At 53.0% G+C, this 22,248-nt stretch overlaps 1 protein-coding gene across 1 annotated transcript in view; it reads left to right on the top strand.

Annotated features, from left to right (window-relative positions):
- Nucleotides 1–12,589, top strand: part of LOC103352368 (golgin subfamily A member 2) — a 34,797-nt gene extending 22,208 nt beyond the window's left edge. Inside the window, 14 exon segments of the mRNA XM_070054979.1 lie at nucleotides 5,127–5,234; nucleotides 5,507–5,550; nucleotides 5,671–5,734; nucleotides 6,554–6,610; nucleotides 6,774–6,813; nucleotides 6,816–6,850; nucleotides 7,692–7,730; nucleotides 7,837–7,895; nucleotides 8,207–8,348; nucleotides 8,883–8,970; nucleotides 9,323–9,651; nucleotides 9,900–9,943; nucleotides 9,945–9,990; nucleotides 10,513–12,589. Of these exon segments, the coding sequence (XP_069911080.1) occupies nucleotides 5,127–5,234; nucleotides 5,507–5,550; nucleotides 5,671–5,734; nucleotides 6,554–6,610; nucleotides 6,774–6,813; nucleotides 6,816–6,850; nucleotides 7,692–7,730; nucleotides 7,837–7,895; nucleotides 8,207–8,348; nucleotides 8,883–8,970; nucleotides 9,323–9,651; nucleotides 9,900–9,943; nucleotides 9,945–9,990; nucleotides 10,513–10,770 (1,353 nt within the window). The 3' untranslated portion in view covers nucleotides 10,771–12,589.
- The last annotated feature ends 9,659 nt before the right edge of the window (nucleotides 12,590–22,248 follow it).

Genomic DNA, 22,248 nt, shown 5'->3' with positions numbered 1-22,248 from the left:
TCTCATCTTGTGTCCTGACACCCAGGAGAAGCTTCCCCATTCAGACTGAAAGCCAGGTGCAGCCTTCTTATCTGGTGTCCTGACACCCAGGCGAATCTCCACCTTCATACTGAAAGCGAGGTGCAGGCTTCTCATCTGGTGTCCTGACACCCAGGCGAAGCTCCACCTTCAGACGTGAAGCGAGGTTCTGGCTTTTAATCTGGTGTCCTGAGGCCTAGGTGAAGCTGCACCTTCAGACTGAAAGCCCGATGCAGGCTTCTCATCTGGTGTCCTGACACCCAGACGAAGTTCCAGCTTCAGACTGAAAGCCAGGTGGAGGCTTCTCATCTGGTGTCCTGACACCCAGGTGAGCTCCAGCTTCAGGCTGAAAGCCAGGTGCAGGCTTCTCATCTGGTGTCCTGATACCCAGGCGAATCTCCACCTCCAGACATGAAATACATTTAGGCTTCTACTCTGGTATCCTGACACCCAGGTGAAACTCCCCCTTAGACTGAAAGCCAGGTGCAGGCTTCTCATCTGCTGTCCTGACACCCAGGCGAAGCTCCACCTTCAGACGTGATGCAAGGTGCAGGTTTCTCATCTGGTGTGTTGACACCCAGCCCAGCTCCACATTCAGACTGAAAGCCAGCTGCCGGTTTCTAATCTGGTGTCCTGATTCCCAAGAGAAGCTCCACCTTCAGACTGAAACCAGGTGCAGGCTTCTCATCTGATGTCCTGTCACCCAGCTGAGTTCCACCTTCAGACTGAAAGCCAGGTGGAGGCTTCTCATCTGGTGTCCTGACACCCAGGGGAACCTCCACCTTCAGACTGAAAGCGAGGTGCAGGCTTCTCTTTTGTTCTCCTGATGCCCAAGAGAAGCTCCTCCTTCAGGTGAAAGCCATGTGCAGGTTTCTAAACTGGTGTCCTGACACCCAGGCGAAGCTCCCCCTTCAGACTGAAAGCCAGGTGCAGGCTTCTCAACTGGTGTCCTGACACCCAGGCGAAGCTCCCCCTTGACTGAATTCCAGGTACAGGCTTCTCATCTGGTGTCCTGACACCCAGGCGAAGCTCCATCTTCAGACGTGATGCAAGGTACAGGCTTCTCATCCTGTGTCGTGACACCCAGGCGATAGTACACCTACAGAGGTGAAGCGAGTTTCTGGCTTCTAATTTGGTGTCCTGATGCCTAGGTGAAGCTCCACCTTCAGACTGAAACCAGATGCAGGCTTCTCATTTGGTGTGCTGACACCCAGCCGAACTCCGCATTCAGATTTAAAGCCAGGTGCCGGTTTCTAATCTGGTGTCCTGATTCCCAAGAGTAGCTCTACCTTCAGACTGAAAGCCAGATGCAGGCTTCTCATCTGGTGTCCTGACACCCAGGCGTAGTTCTACCTTCAGACTGAAAGCCAGGTGCAGGCTTCTCAACTGGTGTCCTGACACCCAGGCGAAACTCCCCCTTCAGACTGAAAGCCAGGTACAGGCTTCTCATCTGGTGTCCTGACACCCAGGCGAAACTCCATCTTCAGACGTCATGCAAGGTACAGGCTTCTCATCTGGTGTCGTGACACCCTGGCGATAGTACACCTGCAGACCTGAAGCGAGGTGCAGGCTTCTCATCTGTTGTGCTGACACCCAGCCGAGCTCCACATTCAGACTGAAAGCCAGGTGCCGGCTTCTAATCTGGTGTCCTGATGCCCAGGAAAGCTCAACATTCAGACTAAATTTAGGTGGAGGCTTCTCATCTAGTGTCCTGACACCCAGGCGAATCTCCACCTCCAGACGTGAAGGAGGTTCAGGCTTCTCTTCTGGTGTCCTGACACCCAGGTGAAGCTCCACCTCCAGACGTGAAGGAGGTTCAGGCTTCTAATCTGGTGTCCTGACACCCATTTGAAGCTCCCCCTTGAGACTGAAAGTGAGGTGCAGGCTTCTCAACTGGTGTCCTGACACCCAGGCGAAGCTCGACCTCCAGACGTGAAGCACGGTGCAGGCTTCTCATCTTGTGTCCTGACACCCAGGAGAAGCTTCCCCATTCAGACTGAAAGCGCAGTTCAGGCTTCTGATCTGGTTCCTAACACCAAGGCGAAGCTCCACCTTCAGACATGATGCGAGGTGCAGGCTTCTCATCTTGTGTCCTGACACCCAGGAGAAGCTTCCCCATTCAGACTGAAAGCCAGGTGCAGCCTTCTTATCTGGTGTCCTGACACCCAGGCGAATCTCCACCTTCATACTGAAAGCGAGGTGCAGGCTTCTCATCTGGTGTCCTGACACCCAGGCGAAGCTCCACCTTCAGACGTGAAGCGAGGTTCTGGCTTTTAATCTGGTGTCCTGAGGCCTAGGTGAAGCTGCACCTTCAGACTGAAAGCCCGATGCAGGCTTCTCATCTGGTGTCCTGACACCCAGACGAAGTTCCAGCTTCAGACTGAAAGCCAGGTGGAGGCTTCTCATCTGGTGTCCTGACACCCAGGTGAGCTCCAGCTTCAGGCTGAAAGCCAGGTGCAGGCTTCTCATCTGGTGTCCTGATACCCAGGTGAATCTCCACCTCCAGACATGAAATACATTTAGGCTTCTACTCTGGTATCCTGACACCCAGGTGAAACTCCCCCTTAGACTGAAAGCCAGGTGCAGGCTTCTCATCTGCTGTCCTGACACCCAGGCGAAGCTCCACCTTCAGACGTGATGCAAGGTGCAGGTTTCTCATCTGGTATGTTGACACCCAGCCCAGCTCCACATTCAGACTGAAAGCCAGCTGCCGGTTTCTAATCTGGTGTCCTGATTCCCAAGAGAAGCTCCACCTTCAGACTGAAACCAGGTGCAGGCTTCTCATCTGATGTCCTGTCACCCAGCTGAGTTCCACCTTCAGACTGAAAGCCAGGTGGAGGCTTCTCATCTGGTGTCCTGACACCCAGGGGAACCTCCACCTTCAGACTGAAAGCGAGGTGCAGGCTTCTCTTTTGTTCTCCTGATGCCCAAGAGAAGCTCCTCCTTCAGGTGAAAGCCATGTGCAGGTTTCTAAACTGGTGTCCTGACACCCAGGCGAAGCTCCCCCTTCAGACTGAAAGCCAGGTGCAGGCTTCTCAACTGGTGTCCTGACACCCAGGCGAAGCTCCCCCTTGACTGAATTCCAGGTACAGGCTTCTCATCTGGTGTCCTGACACCCAGGCGAAGCTCCATCTTCAGACGTGATGCAAGGTACAGGCTTCTCATCCTGTGTCGTGACACCCAGGCGATAGTACACCTACAGAGGTGAAGCGAGTTTCTGGCTTCTAATTTGGTGTCCTGATGCCTAGGTGAAGCTCCACCTTCAGACTGAAACCAGATGCAGGCTTCTCATTTGGTGTGCTGACACCCAGCCGAACTCCGCATTCAGATTTAAAGCAAGGTGCCGGCTTCTAATCTGGTGTCCTGATGCCCAAGAAAAGCTCAACATTCAGACTAAATTCCAGGTACAGGCTTCTCATCTGGTGTCCTGACACCCAGGCGAATCTCCACCTCCAGATGTGAAGGAGGTTCAGGCTTCTAACCTGGTGTCCTGACTCCCAAGTGAAGCTGCACCTTCAGACTGAAAGCCAGGTGCAAGCTTGTCATCTGGTGTCCTGACACCCAGGCGAAGCTCCACCTTCAGACTGAAAGCCAGGTGCAGGCTTCTCATCTGGTGTCCTGATGCCCAAGAGAAGCTCTACCTTCAGACGTGAAGCGAGGTGCAGACTTCTCATCTGGTGTCATGATACTCAGGTGGGTCTCCACCTTCAGACTGAAAGCCCGGTGCAGGCTTCTCATCTGGTGTCCTGACACCCAGGTGAACCTCCACCTTCAGACGTGATGCGAGGTGTAGGCTTCTCATCTGGTGTCCTGACACCCAGGCGAAGCTCCAGCTTCAGAAGTAGAATTGTGACTTGGTTGTTCACAAAGTAATCACAGTACATAGATTCTATTTTTTTTTTACTTATTTTTGTATTTGAAAAGCACAGTTATAGAGAAGCCAAGATGAGAGAGAGAGAGAGAGAGAGAGAGAAAGGGAGAGAGGGAGAGAGAAGTGTTCCATCTGCTGGTCCACTCTCCAAAAGTTCAACTGCAGACTCAGCACTCCTCATCCTCATTTGTAGACTTTGGAGCCTGGACTCTAAGGAGGCAGCCGATTGGGGTTTTCAGAGGCCAGGGCTGAGGAGTCCAGAGAGCAGGCATCAACTCCCTGCCTCCACTCTGCTCCTCTGGCTGCTGTCACTTGTTCAGTCATCTTGGCTGTGTGCAGCCGTCTGGCCTGCTGAGATGAGGTGGTCTCTAGAGCCAGATGCATGGACCGAGAGTTAGGCCTGAGCCTGGGGAGAAGCTGGATGGGGCTGGCCGAGGGAGGAGGTCCCGCTGGGGAAGAAGGAGGAGAGGCTTCTCCATGTCTCCAAGCACTAGATCCCCGCATTGTTCCCTAGCAGTTTTTCTGGCAATGAGGCGGCATGACCTCCATGTGCCAAGTCAAAGAGCAGACGTCTTACCTGTGATTTCCTGGCTTCTTTTGGTAGAGTAGGTGTTTCTGGAGCTGCGAGATTGGGCTGAGAGGTATGCCCATGAGGTGCTGTGGTTGATTTTATCTCCAGAAAGCAGGGAGGGGCTTCTTGGGCAACATTTCTCCTTGGAAAGGCCTGAATCAGAGAACTACAGCTGATGGGTGAGGCAGAGAGGAGGGCAGGGAGAAAGGGCAGAGAGCAGGAGAGGGCAGCGGCAGAGAGCTACCTGGAGGGAGCCCCGTCACCACCAGCAGCCTCAGCCCAGCAGGGGCCTAGAGTTAGGGTCACTGTGCGGCAGAGACTGGCTTCCTGGAAGAACACTGCCATGCTCCCTGATTTTGGTGCCTGTTGCTTCTGCCTGCTGTGGCTTCCGGAGGTCAGAGCCCTTGCTGAGGTCTAGGGAGAACCAGGGCCTCATGTCCATGGAGGTCATAGTGCCCTTCCTTTGAGCTTTGGCCACCTGAAAAGATGCCACGTGTCCCCAAGCCTGGGCAAGCCATTCCCACAACCCCTGTGGTTCCCAGCATGTGTGACTGTCACTCTGACTGCTACGACATCTTCCTACCTGCTCTGTGCCCTTGTGTCCATGGCAGCGAGGCACCTCCTCTCCTGCACGGCCCCCTAACTCCCAGCTCTGTTCCCTGACAGGCGCCCAAAGACCGCGCTGCTCCTGCACCACCCTCTGCTGATGCCACCGTGTTACTTGGCGGTTTAGCGCCTCCTGGCGCTAGTCTAACTAGCATGGCACCAACTCAGGTTTGCCTCCGTCCTTGTGCCTGCTACCCCTGTATGCTTGCACCATCTCCCTTCCCAGAGGACTGCGCCTGCTGTGCCTTCTCTTCTCCTTTCTTCCAGCAGCTTGGTTCCCAGTGCCAGGCACCCTTCCCGGCACTGGGGTGGGGGAGGCCAAGACGGGGCTTTCTCTTGAGCTTGTGGCAGTGGCAGGTTGCTGGAAGGAGCTGGGTCCCTGCCACCCCTGGGTGGTTCTTACTGGAAATCAGGTGATCACTCTCTTTCTTCTCCCTCAGATCCATGATGCTGACCATGGCCCTGTCCTCATAGATGAGATCAAGTGAGTGTCTTCCTGTGCGGGCAGCAGTCCCTAAGCCATGGGAGTGAGGGCAGGCCACGGCCCAAGGACCTCTTTTGCATCAAGCCCCTGCACCCCTGACCTCTATGTGCCTGTCCCTAGGACATTGTCCTCCACAGAGAGCCTGCATCAACCTGCTTGGCAGCTCAATGGTCTTGTCTCTGAGGTACCCCAGACACTGGGACTCAGGAAGGGAGGAGAGAGAGGAAAGGACAGAAATGGAGGCTGGGATTCCTGAGAGATGGGGAGATCCTGGGAGAGACTGACCTGCTGGGCCGCGTTGGGCAGGCTGGGTGATGGCTTCTTCTTGGAAGCCATACAGATGAAGGACGTGGCCATGAGAACGGTGACCATGTATCTCAGCACAGGAAGCACAGGGAGAGCATCATTTGGGAATGGAGGGGGATGGTGATGAGTGTTAGGAAACTGGCGCAGTTGGCTGCATGGCCCAGCTACCTGAGCCAGGCTCCACCCCCATCCTAATGGGATTGGCTGCTCCTGCTTCCCTGCCCGCCCTCAGGCAAAGTTTTAAAAGGGCCTGTTCCTGAACACGTGCTCTCTTGCCCCTTCTCTCCTGCTCTCTCTCTCTCAGTTCCTCTCTCCAGCCTCCTCCTCTGGGCTCTGGGCTCAGCTCTCCTCTCTCCTCTCCTCTGCTTTATCTTCTCTCCTTGCTAGCTCTTCTCCTCTCTGTCTCTCTCTCTTACAGTCTCCCTCCCTTTTTTCCTTTGCCGCTCCTTCACTCCAGTCTGTAGGTTGTTCCCCAATAAACCCTTTCCCTTACTCCGGTGTCCGGTGTGCTTTGCGACAGCTAACATTGAGATATAACAGTGAGACCCAGGAGAAGCTGGCATAGAGGGTGAGGAGAGGAAGAGGCCAAGCTGGGCAGAGGAGTTGCCAGGTGGAGGTGGGGGGGAGAGGTAGTCCGAGGGTAGGGACTTGGCGGTGGAGGATGTAGCATCTCCATGAGAGCTCTTGTCTCTTCTAGTCAACGTCCTACATCAATGGAGAGGGCCTCACATCTTCCTACATGAAGGATCTGGAGGTGAGTGGCTCTGCAGGGCCAGCCCCCCTCTTCTCCCACAGCAGGGGCTGAGTGCCCTGCTGCCAGCTGAGATAGCCCATGCCCCCCCCACCAGCCCTAATGACTGCTCTCTCTACCTCTCCTCAAACCCTCCTGCAACTCCTCCTCTCTGCATGTGCCTCAGAGCCAGTACCAAGAGCTGGCAGTAGCCCTGGACTCCAGCTATCTAACAAACAACTCAGTAACACCATAGAGGAATTGGTAAGAGCCCAGTGGGGTCCCCTGATTCCATGCTGCCCACCCTGGGCTTCTGTTTCCCCGTGGGCTCTGAAGAAAGGGGCTGGGGGCCCCCTGGTGCTGAGGGAGAGTGGGGTGCTGGGTGGGCCAGGTCTCAGCTGGAGGGACCCCAGAACATGGAACATGCAGCATGGCTCTCATCCTGTTGCTACCCTCTCCACCTCCTCTCTTTTCCAGACACCCCTGCTTGCACCCTGGCCACACAGCCCTGGGATTGTGGCCTCTTGTTCAGTGCTGGCCATGAGCCTCATGTCCCCACCCTGACTCAGGCCCTGACCTGAACTTTGAGTTTGGACAAGCGCCTCTCCACACTGGGCTTGAGTTTCCCAAGGAGGTGGAAATGGCAGTTGTCAAAAGTCTCTTTTAGCTCTAAGAATCCAAGATTTCCAGGCTCCCTGGGATGTCAACCTCAGGGAGAGAAGGGATCTTACCTGTGCTTTTCATTCCTGTATCCCCGCTGTTAAGAGCAGCCCCCAACCCCTATGTAGCACGTGCTGAACTGTCAAACGATGTGCACACCCCTGTAAATCCAAACCTAGTGGAAAGGCCATCTTTTCTCACATTCCGTTTCTGGAGGCTCACCTCCCCTAAGAAGAATCCTGATTCAGATGCGGTTCATAGCTGTGAGCAAAAACCAGCAAAGACCCACATGCTCTTTCCTTGGGAGCCTCGGGACAGGTCCTGTGCCCATAGGATCTGAGAATGTGCCAATCCCACTCTGGCCCCCTGCCCACCCCTTCTTGCTCTGGGAGTGGAGTAGAGGGGACATCCTTAGTCACCTTCCTTTCTTTGACTCTCCCCACAGAAACAACAGAACCAAGAAACTATGGAGCAAGTGGAAAAAGTAATGTGATTTCTGTGTCTGCTCATGGCACGGCTGCTGGGTCTACACCCCACCCCATCCCCCTCCAGGGTCCCTGAGATCTGATGTAGCTTTTCTGTGTTTGCAGCACACCAAGGAGCTGACCAAAGAGCGAGATGCTCTGAAACTGCTGTTATACAAGAACAAGTAAGAAGGGGAAGGCGGTGGGGAGGAGTCTGGGGGACCTTAGTACAGGTGATGAGGGGAGGGGTGCCGGGGAGCATGAGGAGGAAGTGGCTGTACAGGCTGGGACGTGTGCAGAGCCAAGCTCTGGTCCCAGCTGTGCCACCAGCTCATGCGATGGCCTCAGGCAGCTCAGGTCCTCTCTCTGGCCTGCCACAGGAGTGACCTGATTATTGGGGACCCCCCCCCAACACCAAGGTTCTTGGCAGGTGCAGCAAAAAGATTGGTTGGTCACCAAAGTGGTGCTCTCTGTTTGCTCATTCCTCTCACCACAGCAAAAACAATGAGGACCTGAAGCAGCAGAACTCTGAGCTCTGAGAGAGGCTTGGAGTCCTCATGACTGAAAAGAAGACCCTGCAGCTGGGCACGGAGGAGCTGCAGAAGAAGCTGGAAATGTCTGAGCTGCTGCTGCAACAAGTAAGAGGCTGCAGCCCATGGAGCCCCAGCCCTAGCCCGCGGGGGCCACCGTCCCCAGGGACTGTCAGGGAGGCCCTCAACCAAGAGATGGAAATTCTGAATCCTTATTCTGGTCCTGCCCTAGAATCCTCCAGAAATTGCTAGCATTCTGCACAGAGCCCCTGCCTAGATCTACACAATCAGAATCTCAGTGATACAGCTTTTCAAAAATGTGTATTTAAGCATCTCAGTTTCATTGGAAAGGCAGAGGCAGACAGACAGAGATGGAGATCTTCCATCCACTAGTTCATTTTCCAAATGCCTTCAACAGCCAGGGCTGAAGCCAGGAGATTGAAACTCAATCCAGACCTCCTGTGTGGGTGTCGGGATCCCAGGAGGCCGTCCCCTGCTGCTTCCTAAGTTGCACAGTACAGCAAGTGCACCTGCTGTGGCCTGCAGCCAGAGGTGGCTGTGTGTTTGGGTTTTGGGGGCACCATCGGTTTAGAGGGAGGCAGTGGCCCCTGCTCATGGCTCTTTTCCCTGTGCTCTGGGCAGCTCTGCACACTGAGGGAGGAGAAGGAGCACAGCCTGAGTCAGGTGCGGGAGCTGGAGACCACCGTGGCCGAGCTCAAGAGCCAGATGGGTAAGCAGAGGCAGAGGTGGCCTGGGAGCAGGATAGGTGTCAGGTGCCCCGGTGAGGGGTGTTGTGGCAGAGGGAAGCAGGTCTGTGCCAGTGGATGGCAAGTCTTGTCATCTCTCTGAGCCTCGGTGACCTCATCTGTAAATAGGGGTGGCGTACCCACTGTCCACCATGCACGGTCAAGCACTCTGTGTCCTGGCTTGGAAGGGTAATGACCATCTGAATATGGAAAGTCATTAGCCAAGAAGCCAGCACCAGGGTGGGGGCAAGCAGTTGGCCTGAGGAGCTAAGGACCAAGCAGGAGCTTTTTGAAAACCCAGAGGCTGGGGCCCCTGATGGCTGCTTCCTTTCTCAGCTGAGCCTCCCACCCCAGAGTCCCCAGCTTCCCCGGCGGGGCTGTTGGAGGTGGAACAGCAGCTGCAGGCGCAGGCTGAGCAGCTGCAGAAGGAGCTGGAGAGCCTGGCGGGGCAGCTGCAGGCCCAGGTGCAGGACAACGCAGGCCTGAGTCGCCTGAACCAGCAGCAGGAACAGCGGCTGCTACAGCTGGAGCGGGAGGCGGAGCTGTGGGGCAACCAGGCCGAGGAACGCACACAGAGCGACCGCGTGACCATCAGCCGCGCGCTCCTGCAGAACCGGGAGCTCAAGGAGCAGCTGGCCGAGCTGCAGGATGGCTTCGTGAGACTGGTGTGTTCGGCCTCCCTGGGCAAGGCCTCTGGTACAAAACACTTCCCTCTGGGCCTTCACTTCGCCCCCACCAAAGGGGACGGTGATGACCTAGGCAGGCGCCCTGTGAGCCAGGACCCTGCTCAAATGTCTGTCGGAGGAGAGGGGCTGAGTTTCCAGCCCTCCTGGCACTGTGGGAGGTGGGCACCTGGTGCTGGGATCCAGATGCAGCCATTTTGGGTGGCAACGGATTTCTTCTCTCTGTACAGAGCAATGACAACATGCGGCTCACCCTCTTGCTGCAGGCAGAGCAGGAAACTCGGCCAGCTGCAGGAGAAGCTGGGGGAGCTGAAGGAAATGGTAATGCTCAGCCCAACTGTGAAGGACTGGGCCATGGGGACAAGTCTCTGGGGAGGGCAGTGCTAGGCCCAGGAGGGAGGCCGCTCCAGTCTGGAGTGACAGGTGACCTCCATGTCGACTGTCCTGTGACTCTTAGAGCTGGTAGCCCCGGGCTCCTCCCGGGTCTAGACGTCATTGTCCCACGAGAGGCGTGTCACCCAGCTCCACTGGTCACTACACAAAGGCTACCCTTTGCTAAGCCTCAGATTCCTGACAAAGGAACTTAGCATTTTTTCCTTATACAGGTGTTGAGGATGAGCTGAGATTGTGCGTGTAAAGTATTAGGCATGAGTGTTCCCCTAACAGCTGATGCCTTCCCTCTCGTGTGTGTCCTCAAGTTAAAGTGATGGGAAAGAACGGGATGAGGTGTGAGGCTGGGTGCAGGAGACACGGGGCTCTGTGCCACTCCCGTGCAACCAGTGGAATCGGTTAGCAACCCCCACCTGCCCTCATGCTCCCCCCACCCCCCTTGGTCTTCTGCAGATGGAGCTGAAGAGCCAGGAGGCTCAGGGTCTGCACCAACAGCACGACCAGTGCCTGTTCCACCTGCAGCAGCACGTGGCCACCTACACACAGCTGCACTCTGAGAAGAAGGCGCTACACAAGCAGAACCCTATTGCGCAGCAGCTCAGGAAGCAGCCACAGGAGATGCAGAACCCCCAGGAGCACCCAGGCCTGGGCACCAACCACTGCATCCCCTTCTTCTACCGGGCTGACAAGCATGACGACATTATCGTATAACACCAGATGCCATCAGCCTGGGGAGCCCCAACCCCATCCTTGCCACTCCACCCCTGCTAGCCACCCTATCCCCTGCCGTTCCTTCCCAGTTCCCTTCCCTCCCTAACCAGAACCCCTGATGGGGAGAGAAAGGCCTCTTTAGGCTGCCTCTCTGGAGGACCCTGGGGGCTCCTGGGGCCTCCTCATTTCCAGCTCCATCCTCAGAGGCCGTGACCAACACAGGCAGCATTTGTGTGGCCCCCAGAACAGCCAAGACCAGGGGGTGCTCATCCACTTGGGCAAGTCAGCCAGGCAGTTTTCATCGCCCCTCTTGGGGCTGTCAGCCTGGCCAGCATAATCTGGCCGGGAACATCACGTGGGGGCATCAGCAGGCACAGACATGAGGGCATCAGGGCGAGGAGGGCATCTGAGTGAGGGTCATTGCTGGGTGGGGGCACCCAGGCAAGGGCATCACTGGGCAGGGGTCACTTCTGGGGCAGGGGCATCATCATGGGCAAGGGTCACTTCCAGGCCAGGGGCATCATGGGTAAGGGTCATTTCTGGGCCAGGGCATCATGGGTAAGGGTATATGGGCGAGGAGGGCACAATAGGATGAGGGTCATCTCTGGGCGAGGGCAGTCCCTTATTCAGGGAGGCTCCTGGTCCCAAATCGCAGGATGGCCTGGGCAAGCAGAGGCTAACTGCAGGCTGGGTGCTTACCACAGATGGCGCTCACGGTAGGCCAGGCGTGGTCCAGCTCTTCACTCCATGCCTGTGCCCCCAGGCAGGCCAGCTGGGAGGCACGGTCAACAGCCCTCAAAGGGTCGGCTGGGGCAGGCGATGCAGGGGCGCCTGTCCCCTTACTAAGAGGCACACCAGCCAGGCAGGGCCGAGGCAGGCATTCGGGGGGCTCCCTTTTCTTTGGAGGCACTTTGGGGCAGGGCAGTAGGCAGCATTCTGTCAGGCCCTAGAACAGTTTGGGCTAACTCTAGGCCTGATGAGGGGAAGAGGCTGCCTCCAGTGGGCCTCCCCACCCCCACCCCATGTACATATTGTACATGTGTAACATTTTGTATATTCTGGGGGTAGGGCCTCCCCTGTATCATAGCTCGCTGGAGCTCGCAAATGAGGAGGAGGTTGTAATAATTATTTGGGGCTGGGAAACTTATTTATTGACAGTCTATGGCCCAGGAAAGAGGCGGAGACAGGGTTGTGGCACCCTGGTGATGTGGCTCTTTTTATTATCTTGAAATAAACAAATTGAGCCATACTGCTTGGCCCCGTGTGTGGCAACTTTGTCGCAGGGCCCAGAGTCTGCTGTGCTGCGGGTGGGCACTGCACAGGGCAGCAGGGCCTGTCAGCAGTGGGCAGCCTCTGTGCTGTGCTGAGCGTTCAGTGGGATGAAGAAGCCTCTTCCAGGCTGCCCTCCTTACACTGCGACTCCGGGGGCACTGCCAGGTGTGTGTGTGTATGTGTGTGTGTATGAGTATTTATAGATATTTATAGAACAGGGCAGGAGCAGGACCACAGAGGGGCACAAATTTTCACCAAGGTCATGCCTGGAGGTGTCAGCTCACCACATAACAGAAAGTCATAGATGAAGGGGAGGCTTTGGGGCTGAGGGCCACTGTCAAGTCACAGAGCAGGTGTCTGGGCAGGCTTGGAAAGGGAGGTCTTCAAGGAAGAGGAGAGATCTTGTTAGAGGTTGAAGGGGAGCCTGGGACACTCTGGACAGGACAGACTTGCCTGACCCAATCGTCTGGCAGTGGGAGAGAAAGCAGAGAGAACAGCGGAGAGAGAGGAGGGAGACAGGTGATAAGGCAAGAACAGCCAGGCCATGGCACTGGTGGGCAGGGCGGAGGTGGGAAGCAGCAGCAGGTGGGCACGTGGGTGAACTTTCTGGAAAAGGCCATGGACAGGAAGGGGAAGGAAGATGGGAGGATGAGCTGGAGTGGGTGACCAGAGCTTCCGGTGAGTCGGGGTGGAGGCTGGAGAGGGCCTCCCTTGCCACTCACGCCACCTCTCACACACCAAAAGCCACAGTCCTGACACAAGCCTGGCCCTCTCAGATTTCCCTCCTCCCTGATGGCCTTGCCTTTGGACCCAATGGCCAGGGCCAGCACTAGCCTCGGGAGGCCCATGTGACAGCCAGCAGGCCTGATGGAGAAAGACAGGAGGAAGAACCTTGCTTGAACCAGGAGTGTGCAGCTAAAACGGATGGCTGGAGGGGGTGCCAGAGGCCCCTCGGGTGCTCAAAAAGCCCAGCATCCTCAGCGGGGACCCTGCGGAGGCAGGGCGGGCAGGCAGCCACAAACTCCCAAATCTAAGAGGGGAGCCTCGGCTGCTTGGGGGGCTGCAGGACGTGGAGGCGAGGCGGGGCCCTCCCTGCTGGGGAAAAGCAGAAGAGGGAGAGTCAGAGGCCAGCGAAGAGTGGCAGGTGGGGCCCTGGGCCAACTCTGCGGTACAGCTGGGCAGAGCTCAGAGTAGCTGACCTGCCCTGGCTACGGGGCTTCATCTGGGGCTGAGGACCCCACCTTCAGCCAGTAGCAGGTGTGACAATGCCCAGGAGGGAGGCAGGAGGCTGCGTGTCCCTGCCTCGCCTGGGCTGATGGGTGCAGAGGATTCTCAGGCTTTGAGGTCATCAAGCAACCGAAGGCTTCACCCCTGGCCACTCTCAACTGCACACCCAAGGGACAAGGTGACCCCCAGCCTGTCACCCTGGCTTGTGCTGGGGCTCCCAGGCCAGGGGGCAGGATACCCCCCTGCCCCCAGCAGCACAGCTCCGATTGGGGCAGGTGTGGCACGTCCAGGAGGAAGTTCAAAGACCTCTGGCTGTCCCACAACTACACCCCCCAAGTTCCCAGCCCCTACACCATCAACCACAAGCTCCCTGACCTCTCTGACAGCTCAGAGGGCACCCACATCTGCCAGTGGTGTGGATCCTGTCCCAAGAACCCCCAGGCTCAGCCACGGAGGCCCTGGGCAGCTGCACTGAGTCCCGAGGCTGCCTGGGAAGGGAGAGGAGATAGTCAGCTGGCCCAAGGACAGAAACAGGAAAGAGGGAGTCTGGAGCTGCAGTAGGGAAAGGGAAGGGCCTGGCCCTGAGGTCCCAGGGGCGCCCCCCAGTGTGGGGCTGGTGCAGTGGGGCAGATGCTGTCCTGAGGCAGGCAGAGTGGCAGGTACCTACCTTGGCTGACGCTCCTCAGGGGCCACTGAGAGGGATTCTGAAAGACAGCTCAGGAGCCTCCCGGAGTTTTGTCTGCCCAGGAAGACTGAAGAAGGCCCACCTGTGGGCTGTGGTTGGGGTGGGGGAGGGCTGGGGGTAGCTGTGACTGCCACTATGTGGAGGGGGGGCACGTAGACAACCTCCCCCCATTGGGTGGGCTCAGAAATCCTCATGGGGGATGGAGGGCATTGGCACCACAGGGGTTGGCAGGTGCTGGCAACCTCATGGGTCGGAGAACAGAGGCACCCTCACAGGTCAGGGGGCATGGACACCCTCACGGGGTTGGTGGCCACAGCAACCCTCACCAGGTCGGGCGGCAGCCATCCTCACAGGGTCAGGGGCAGCTGCCACCCTTATGGGGTTGGTAGTTCAGGCACACTCATGGGGCTGGGGATGCTGGCACCCTCATGGCTCAGGGGCACTGGCACCCTCATGGCTCAGGGGGTACTGGCACCACATGTCAGGGCCCCTGCACCCTCAAGGGATCGTGTGGTATAGTGAGAAGGCCATGCCAAGATGGCCGCTGGCAAGAAAGTGTCAGTTACTCAGGAATTGCTTCAGAAACTCCCTGGGAAACCACCTGGCAATGGAGCCTGCCTGGCAACTGGCTGTGATTAGTCAGGGCATAAACTGCCCCTTGACAAGATTGGTTGTCTCGGCTATATAAGCTGCTGCACCAACTGAAATAGACAAGTCTGCTGTCTGCTCACCTCTGGCCTGCTTTCACCCAACTCCCGGCATCTGTGTGGTGACTCTGCACCTCTTGCCACCACCACGCTCCTCCTCTCAGAATGAATCCACAGCAACATCTGGCACCAACGTGACTGAGAGAGAGACAGTGTGTCGGACTTGGCAAGGTCCCCCCTTGATTTTGGCAAGAAGGCCCTTAGGTGTTTTGTGTGCTGTTCAGTTCTGTGAGGGTGGGCACAGAACCCCCTCCTACGCACCTTTCCTTGACCTTGTCCTTGGTCTAAGTGACCCCAGGTTAAGCACACACCGCCCAGAAACCTAATGCCGCTTCTCAGTTCCTCCTTTTACTTTCGGTTCACCTGGCGAATTCACATAAAGGACTGATCATCCCAGAATTTGGAACCAAGTCATCTACCCTCCCTTGAGAGAGTGGATGCTCTGGAGACACCGTGTGGGCATATGGCCTTGACCTAATGAGTCAAGGAAGTCCCCCTCTAAGCACAGGACAAACGTACGACCTGATACACCACTGTCTGTCTGTCTAACATAGGGAACTCCTGCATAATGCCATCAACCACCGAGGTGCTAGGAATTTGTTTTGTTATGGCAGCAGTGCTGTGCATGTCTTCCCTTTGGCTAGAGTTGGCATGCGGTGCCGCTCTTAAGCACTCAAACATGGGAAAGATACCCCCTCTCAGAAACCCACACAGAGTACCAAACATAATGAATCTGTGAGTGATAAGAGCCTGTCACTCCAGGTCCCTGTCTCACAGACATCAGTTGATGACTTAGGGAGAGAGAGCTCTGACAGTGAAAATGACATGACAGCAGACAATGCAGCAATGCCTGGTCAGCCACCCCACAAATATCCATGGGATGAACTTAGACAACCTCGAGGCGATAACCCATGTGAGGTCATTCCATCTGCACCCAGTGAGGATCCCCATGTTTGTGGCAGTCCCCAGGTACCCCAGGCTCTCAGAGCAGCTGCTAGACCCCATTCCACCTGCTTGTTTGCCCTAAATGTAGGAGCAGATGTGGAATTCAGGCCCTGGATTCCAACACCCATAGAAAGGCTTTTGCTGACCAAGGGTCGAGGATATGCTTGTGTCTATCCAGAGAATGCGGGACAGCCCATTTGGGTACCAGCCAGAAACATCAAGCCTGCAACTGATAGTCAACCAGAATCAGCTGAACAAGACAGAGTCCACCTTGTTAGTGGACGCACCTGCTACCAATTGTCAAGCTGCTGCCCTATCATCCTACCCTGAGGAACTGCCCATAGCCATATTTGCTACTGTTTTATACCCCACTAGCTCTGGTCAGCCACTCAAATGGCCCACAGCCTGCATGCGGTTACCATTGTTCCTCATTCTTACCCCCATCTGAGCAAGCACTCCTATGGTCTCCCATTTTGAGCACTGGTTAGTCAACGACGGGTAAGATCCCCTAGGGGACAACCTAACACAGGCACAGCCGTGAATCATCTTTCCCATTGCTCAAAAATAAACGAAAAGGGGGAAATGTGGTGGAACAAGAAGGCCATGCCAAAATGGCTGCTGGCAACGGAGCCTGCCTGGCAATAGACTGTGATTGCATGGCTTTGGAAACCACATGACAATGGAGCCTGCCTGGCAACAGGCTGTGATTGGATGGCTTCCGAAGCCACATTGCAATGGAGCCTGCCTGCCAACGGGCTATGATTGGTTAGGGCATAAACCGCCCCTTGACTGGATTGGCTGCTTCAACTATATAAGCTGCTATACCAACTGAAATAGACAAGTCTGCGGGCTGCTCATCTCTCACCCGCTTTCACCTGACTCCTGCGATCTGTGTGGTGACTCCACACCTCTTGCCCCCACTGCGTTCCTCCTCTCAGAACTAATCCACAGCAACAATTAAGTTCCAGGGGGGTGCAGGGGCTGCCTCAGAAAGTGGATTAAAACTCGAGATTTGCACTCTGGCCCAGGAGTGCCTCTTTGAGGACAGCCAGGCCTGGATGCAGCTCAAGGAGCCCTGCAGGAACACACTTGCCAGAGAGAAGCTGCAGGGTGGCTCCTGTTAGTTACCTGATAACCCACCCTTGATTAGCTTGAAGGGTCTTACCCTGCTACTTCATTCCCCCATCCAAATTTTTATCTTCTCTCCTTTATTCAGATAGAAACTGCATTCTGCACCTGGATATTGTTAACCAAGGATTCATACTCAGCTTCCAGTCCAAGCCAGGTCTCCAGGTGCCACTTGGGGGATGCCTGAGTCAAATGAACAGGTATCCACACCACACAGAAGAGATGTTCCAGTTACTGGTGTTACTTCTCTAATGATGAGGTGGTTTGGGCCCCACGTGAATACTTATGAGCTTTGCACACACCGATACATAGACCAGCCCAGAGCTCCCCAAGGCCTGGATCCAGGAAAGGGATTCTCTCTAGTGCTTTATACTTGGCTAGAGTTGAGGATGCCTGCACTCATTTCTGCCCACTCACATAGCCCCACAGCCTGGGTGCCTAAGATCCATTCTCAGGCCTGCCTTACCACCGCTGATCTGCATCAGGATATTCTGAGACTCCCCTCAAAACCTCTGGAGGCTCTGAGAGTACACAGGAGGGCAGGATGACTGAGCCAGAAGAGACTTGCCTATGGGGGCCTGAGGCTGCAGGAAATTGTTTTCTTCTCCCCCAGGCTATGGAATAATTGAATCTGGGAGTAGAGATGCCCCTTGCAGTTCAGTGACTAGAGAACAGCCTCTCTTTATCCTTTCAAAAGGTCAGCACCTTCAACACCAGAATGGACGCATCCCAGCCCCCACTACACATATGATCTCAGTGACAGCTCCAAGGCCAGGAGTCAGGCCTCTTGGAACCTGTCTGGGGCATGTAGGAAAAGAAGGGGTCTCTTGGGAGAGACCATGATGCCTTGGGCCACCTGGCCAGGTTTTCTGTGATATCCCTAGGACAATGGCAATCTCAAAAGCAAAAATAATCAGAGAGGTTTTGCAAATAATGATATTCATTTGGGAATGGTAGAGCAAAGCAATGGTTGAACATGTGTCATAATAAACTATGAGTGCACTCAAAGGGTCGGGGGGGGAGTTCTTAAAGGAAAACAAAAGGAATGCTATACCAAATACTTTGAAACAACAGTATTGGATCACAATGGATAATACCCAGGCAGAGTCCTTTACAATAGTTACTATTAGGCAACCAAGAGTTTAGCATCAGCTCCAGGGCTGCAGGAGGTTGAACACGATAGGAACTGAGACGGCACTACAGGACTCATGGTTGTTAATGACCACACAAGAAAGTGGCCCTAGAACGGTGGCAAATACCCATTTGGGGTGAGCCCAAGAAAGAATGGCAGAAGCGTGGACAAGAGTATACACACGAGTCCATGCTTCCTGCTGAAAAGAGAGTTGAGTGTCCACAAAGACATGTGATGCAGAGGTTTTGTCTCACAGATGAACATTGCATAAGATGCTCAGACCATGCAAAGAGATTGATGCGAGACACCAATAGAAAATCAACATACAAGGGACTTCAGAGTGCACTTACTTTAGAAATGAGAAATATCAACAAGCAATTTCTCTTTGGTTTGTCTGTGCTTTGATGAGGGAAGATTGCCTTTCATATAAGAGCCATTTTTCATTGTGTGGTATGCTGCAATCACACCAAATTAGAATATTTTCCTAGTCATTTTCTTTCTCTGAAAATTTTCATCTTAAGGATATATTTACAATAAGATTGCATTTTGGGGCCGGTACTGTGGTGCAGTGGGTTAAACCACTGCTTGAGCACTAGCATCACATACAGGTGCCAGTTCAAGTCCTGGCTGCTCCACTTCCAATTCAGCTCCCTGCTAATGTGCCTGGGGTAGTAGCAGAAGTGCTTGGGTCCATGCACCCAAGTGGGAGACCTGGAAAAATCTCCCAGTTCCTGGCTTTGGTCTGGCCCAGCCTTGGTCATTGTAGCCATCTGGGGAGTGAAGTTGATAGAAGATCCCCCCCTTCCCTCTAACTCTATCTTGCAAATAAAATAAATAAGTAATCTTAGATATTGCATGTTATATATTTTATTACTATCAGATAGCTGAATAATTATGGGGCCCCTAAGCTTACTGGGTATGCATTAAAGACCTGAATTTAAGGCCTAAGACTAAATTTGCTAGGAGAAAATATATGGGAAACACTTCAAGACATTTGTGTAGATGTTGACTCCTTGGTTAAGGTTTCCAAGGCATAGACAACAAAAGCAAAGCTAGACAAATGGTATATCAAAACTCAGAAGCTTTTGCATGTCAGAAGCTTTTGTATATCAAAGGAAAAGATAGAGTGAAGAGACGTCCAACAGAAAGTGAAAAAATACTTGTGAGCTACTTATCTGCTAAGGGATTAACATCCAGAATATATCAGCAACATAAAAAACTCAACAACAACCAATTGAGCTAAGAGATGGGGAAAGGACCTCAATAGACAGTTCTCTAAAGAAGAAATGCAAATGGTCAACCAATATAGTCAGGGAATCTTAGGGGATAATAATTTAAACAAATCCAAGCATTTGGTATATGACTGTCCTTGAATTCAGAACATGGCAATTAGGAGGTAATTAGTTCTGACCAACAGATATTACATTATTGATTTTGTAATAATTGTCAAATATCATAATTTTCTCATAGTGGATTCCAAAACATTTGGAGAGGCTTAATATTTTTTAGACATTTGGGAAAGGAGAGACTGTTCAGTGATCAGAACGGTGTTCTTTAGAACCACCAAAAGAGAGCAGTAAGACATAGGCTTTGGTATCTGCACCCCTGTTTCTCAGAGGCTTGGGAATATGTTTATTCCACTTTTCTTGAGTTAATGTCTCCTTTTCTTCATTTTAAAATTCTCAAACATCTTAGTAGAGATAAATTTACTTTCTCTGGAACCTTCTGATTGTACATCTGTGTCTGTATCTGTGTGCACATGTGCATGAGTATATGTTAGTATTCACATACATGCATTGTGATGTGCGTGCTTGTCTAACTTATGTATACATCTCTGTTAGTGTTGCTATTGTATATCTTCATGTGTACCTTCATCTGTGTGTACTATGTAAGTGTGTGAGGGTTAAATGTATGAGTGTGTGTGTACCTTTATGAAATATATGTTTGTGTATACCCACTTGCATCAAATACTGTGCACACGTATGTGTGTGTGTGTGAGAGAGATGTGCATTGTGGTGTGTTCATGTGTGTGGCTCAGGTCTATTCAAGTGTGGATTAGGGTATGTGACATATGTGTGCCTGTGTTCATGTTTGTGGGATTTTGTTGGATGGGCAGGGAGATTTCAAATAGCATTTATATGTGTGTATAATGACAAGGAACTAAACAAACTGTCCTCTTTTTAAAAGATTTATTTATTTATTTGAAAGTCAGAGTTACACAGGGAGAGGAGAGGCAGAGAGAGGGGGAGAGAGGTCTTCCATCTGATGGTTAATTCCCCAATTGGCCACAACAGCCAGAACTGTGCCGATCTGAGGCCAGGAGCCAGGAGCTTCCTCCATGACTCCCACATGGGTGCAGGGGCCCAAGGACTTGGGCTAAATTCCACTGCTTTCCCAGGCCATAGCAGAGAGCTGGATCAGAAGTGGAGCAACTGGGTTTCAAACCGGCGCCCATATGGGCTGCCAGCGCTTCAGGCCAGGGTGTTAACCTGCTGTGCCACAGCACCGGCCCCACAAACTATCCATAGAACTTTTTATTATTTTTTTTTTCGACAGGCAGAGTGGACAGTGAGAGAGAGAGAGAGACAGAGAGAAAGGTCTTCCTTTGCCTTTGGTTCACCCTCCAATGGCCACCACCGCCGGTGCACTGTGCCGATCCAAAGGCAGGAGCCAGGTGCTTCTCCTGGTCTCCCATAGGGTGCAGGGTCCAAGCACTTGGGCCATCCTCCACTGCCTTCCCGGGCCACAGCAGAGAGCTGGCCTGGAAGAGGGGCAACCGGGACAGAATCCGGTGCCCTGACCAGGACTAGAACCCGGTATGCCAGCGCCACAAGGCGGAAGATTAGCCTATTGAGCCATGGCACCAGCCTGTCCGTAGAACTTTATTCCCAATTGAATACCTCACTCTGGCAGTGTGCTGTCTAAACTCTCTTTGGAGAGATCAGAGGAAACCCTTTAAATTCCCATGTTGAGACCACTACTCTGCCTTTCTCTGTCCTGCATAACAGTTACATTCACTGGATTGTGTGGGGGCCATTATAAGCCCCCAGACCCACTGTTAACTATCTATTTATTCTATGTAGAAGCTCTGTGTCTAAAGAGCACTTTAGTATTTATTTTTATCACCACACAGTCTTACTTTCTCTGATATTTGACCATTTCATCTCTGATGATTGACTTTCTTAGGAAAATACAGGTGTCAACTATCTCTTTTCTAATATGACCATTCTTCTAATATGACCATTTTCTAATATGACCATTTTCTTGGCTTCAGCAGATTCTTTTGAAGGAAAATTTGTCAGCTTGTCTTCCTAAAGCTTATTTTATGCCTTGCCTTTACTTTAAACTCTGTATTCCTTTGCAAAAATGCCAGAGGAACCTTCACAAGCTCTGTTTTCTTAGAAAGAGTTGATTACTTGGTTTTGATGTTTGTCTTGATATGGTGTTCTCTGATCTTAGTGCCTGATACATAGTCATTTTTCATGTTTTCCCACATAGCATTTTCTATTTATTTATTTATTTTTTGAATGAGTTACAGAGAGAGAGAAGGAGAGGCAGAGAGAGAGAGAGGCAGAGGTCTTCCATCTACTGGTTCATTCCCCAGTTGGCTGCAATGGCCAGAGTTGCACCGATCCAAAGCCAGGAGCCAGGAGCCAGGAGCCAGGAGCTTCTTCTGAGTCTCCCACATGGGTGCAGGGCCTCAAAGACTTGGATCATCTTCTACTGCTTTCCAAGGCCATAGCAAAGAGCTGGATTGGAAGTGGAGCAGCCTGGACTCAAACCATCACCCATGTGAGATGCCGGCACTGCTGGCAGTGGCTTTACCTGCTACACCACAATGCTAGCACCCCCACCTAGCGTTTTCTAACTTCACAGCATTCTGAAAGAGCAGTGACTTTGCAGTCAGGGTAGTCCAAGATCAAACCAGGGGCCAAGTCAAATCACCTGGCCTTTACAGTAGTGGCTTTGGCTTTTTGTTTTTGGTTATAGCCTGCACACTAAGTTATATAGTAGATTACCCATAAACTCCTACTAATTTTCATTTAACTTCCAATGGAAGGAAGACCTTTCTCTCTGTCTCTCTCTCTCTCTTACTGTCTAACTCTGCCTGTAAAAAAAAAAAAAAACAACAACAATGCATGGAGTTGAAACACTTTTGCATCAAAACAAACATCTCAATTCTATTTTTCCACAATTTTTGAAGCCCCCTTGTATACAGACTCTATAAATATTTCTATCAACACTTGCTATCCTACATAATGTTCAGTATTTGTTGACATCACAAGAAACAAGATTTGAGTGAGAAGACATTGCTCAAATAACAGAATCTTCAAAAAATTGCAAAGATTTTCAAATTTTATCACTCCAAAGAAGAATAGACA

This window comes from Oryctolagus cuniculus, chromosome 13 (genome assembly GCF_964237555.1).
Source record: "Oryctolagus cuniculus chromosome 13, mOryCun1.1, whole genome shotgun sequence".
In the NCBI taxonomy this organism is placed as follows: domain Eukaryota; kingdom Metazoa; phylum Chordata; class Mammalia; order Lagomorpha; family Leporidae; genus Oryctolagus; species Oryctolagus cuniculus.
The sequence above is the reverse complement of the archived record's forward strand: the minus strand, read 5'-3'. Positions and strand labels throughout refer to the sequence as shown.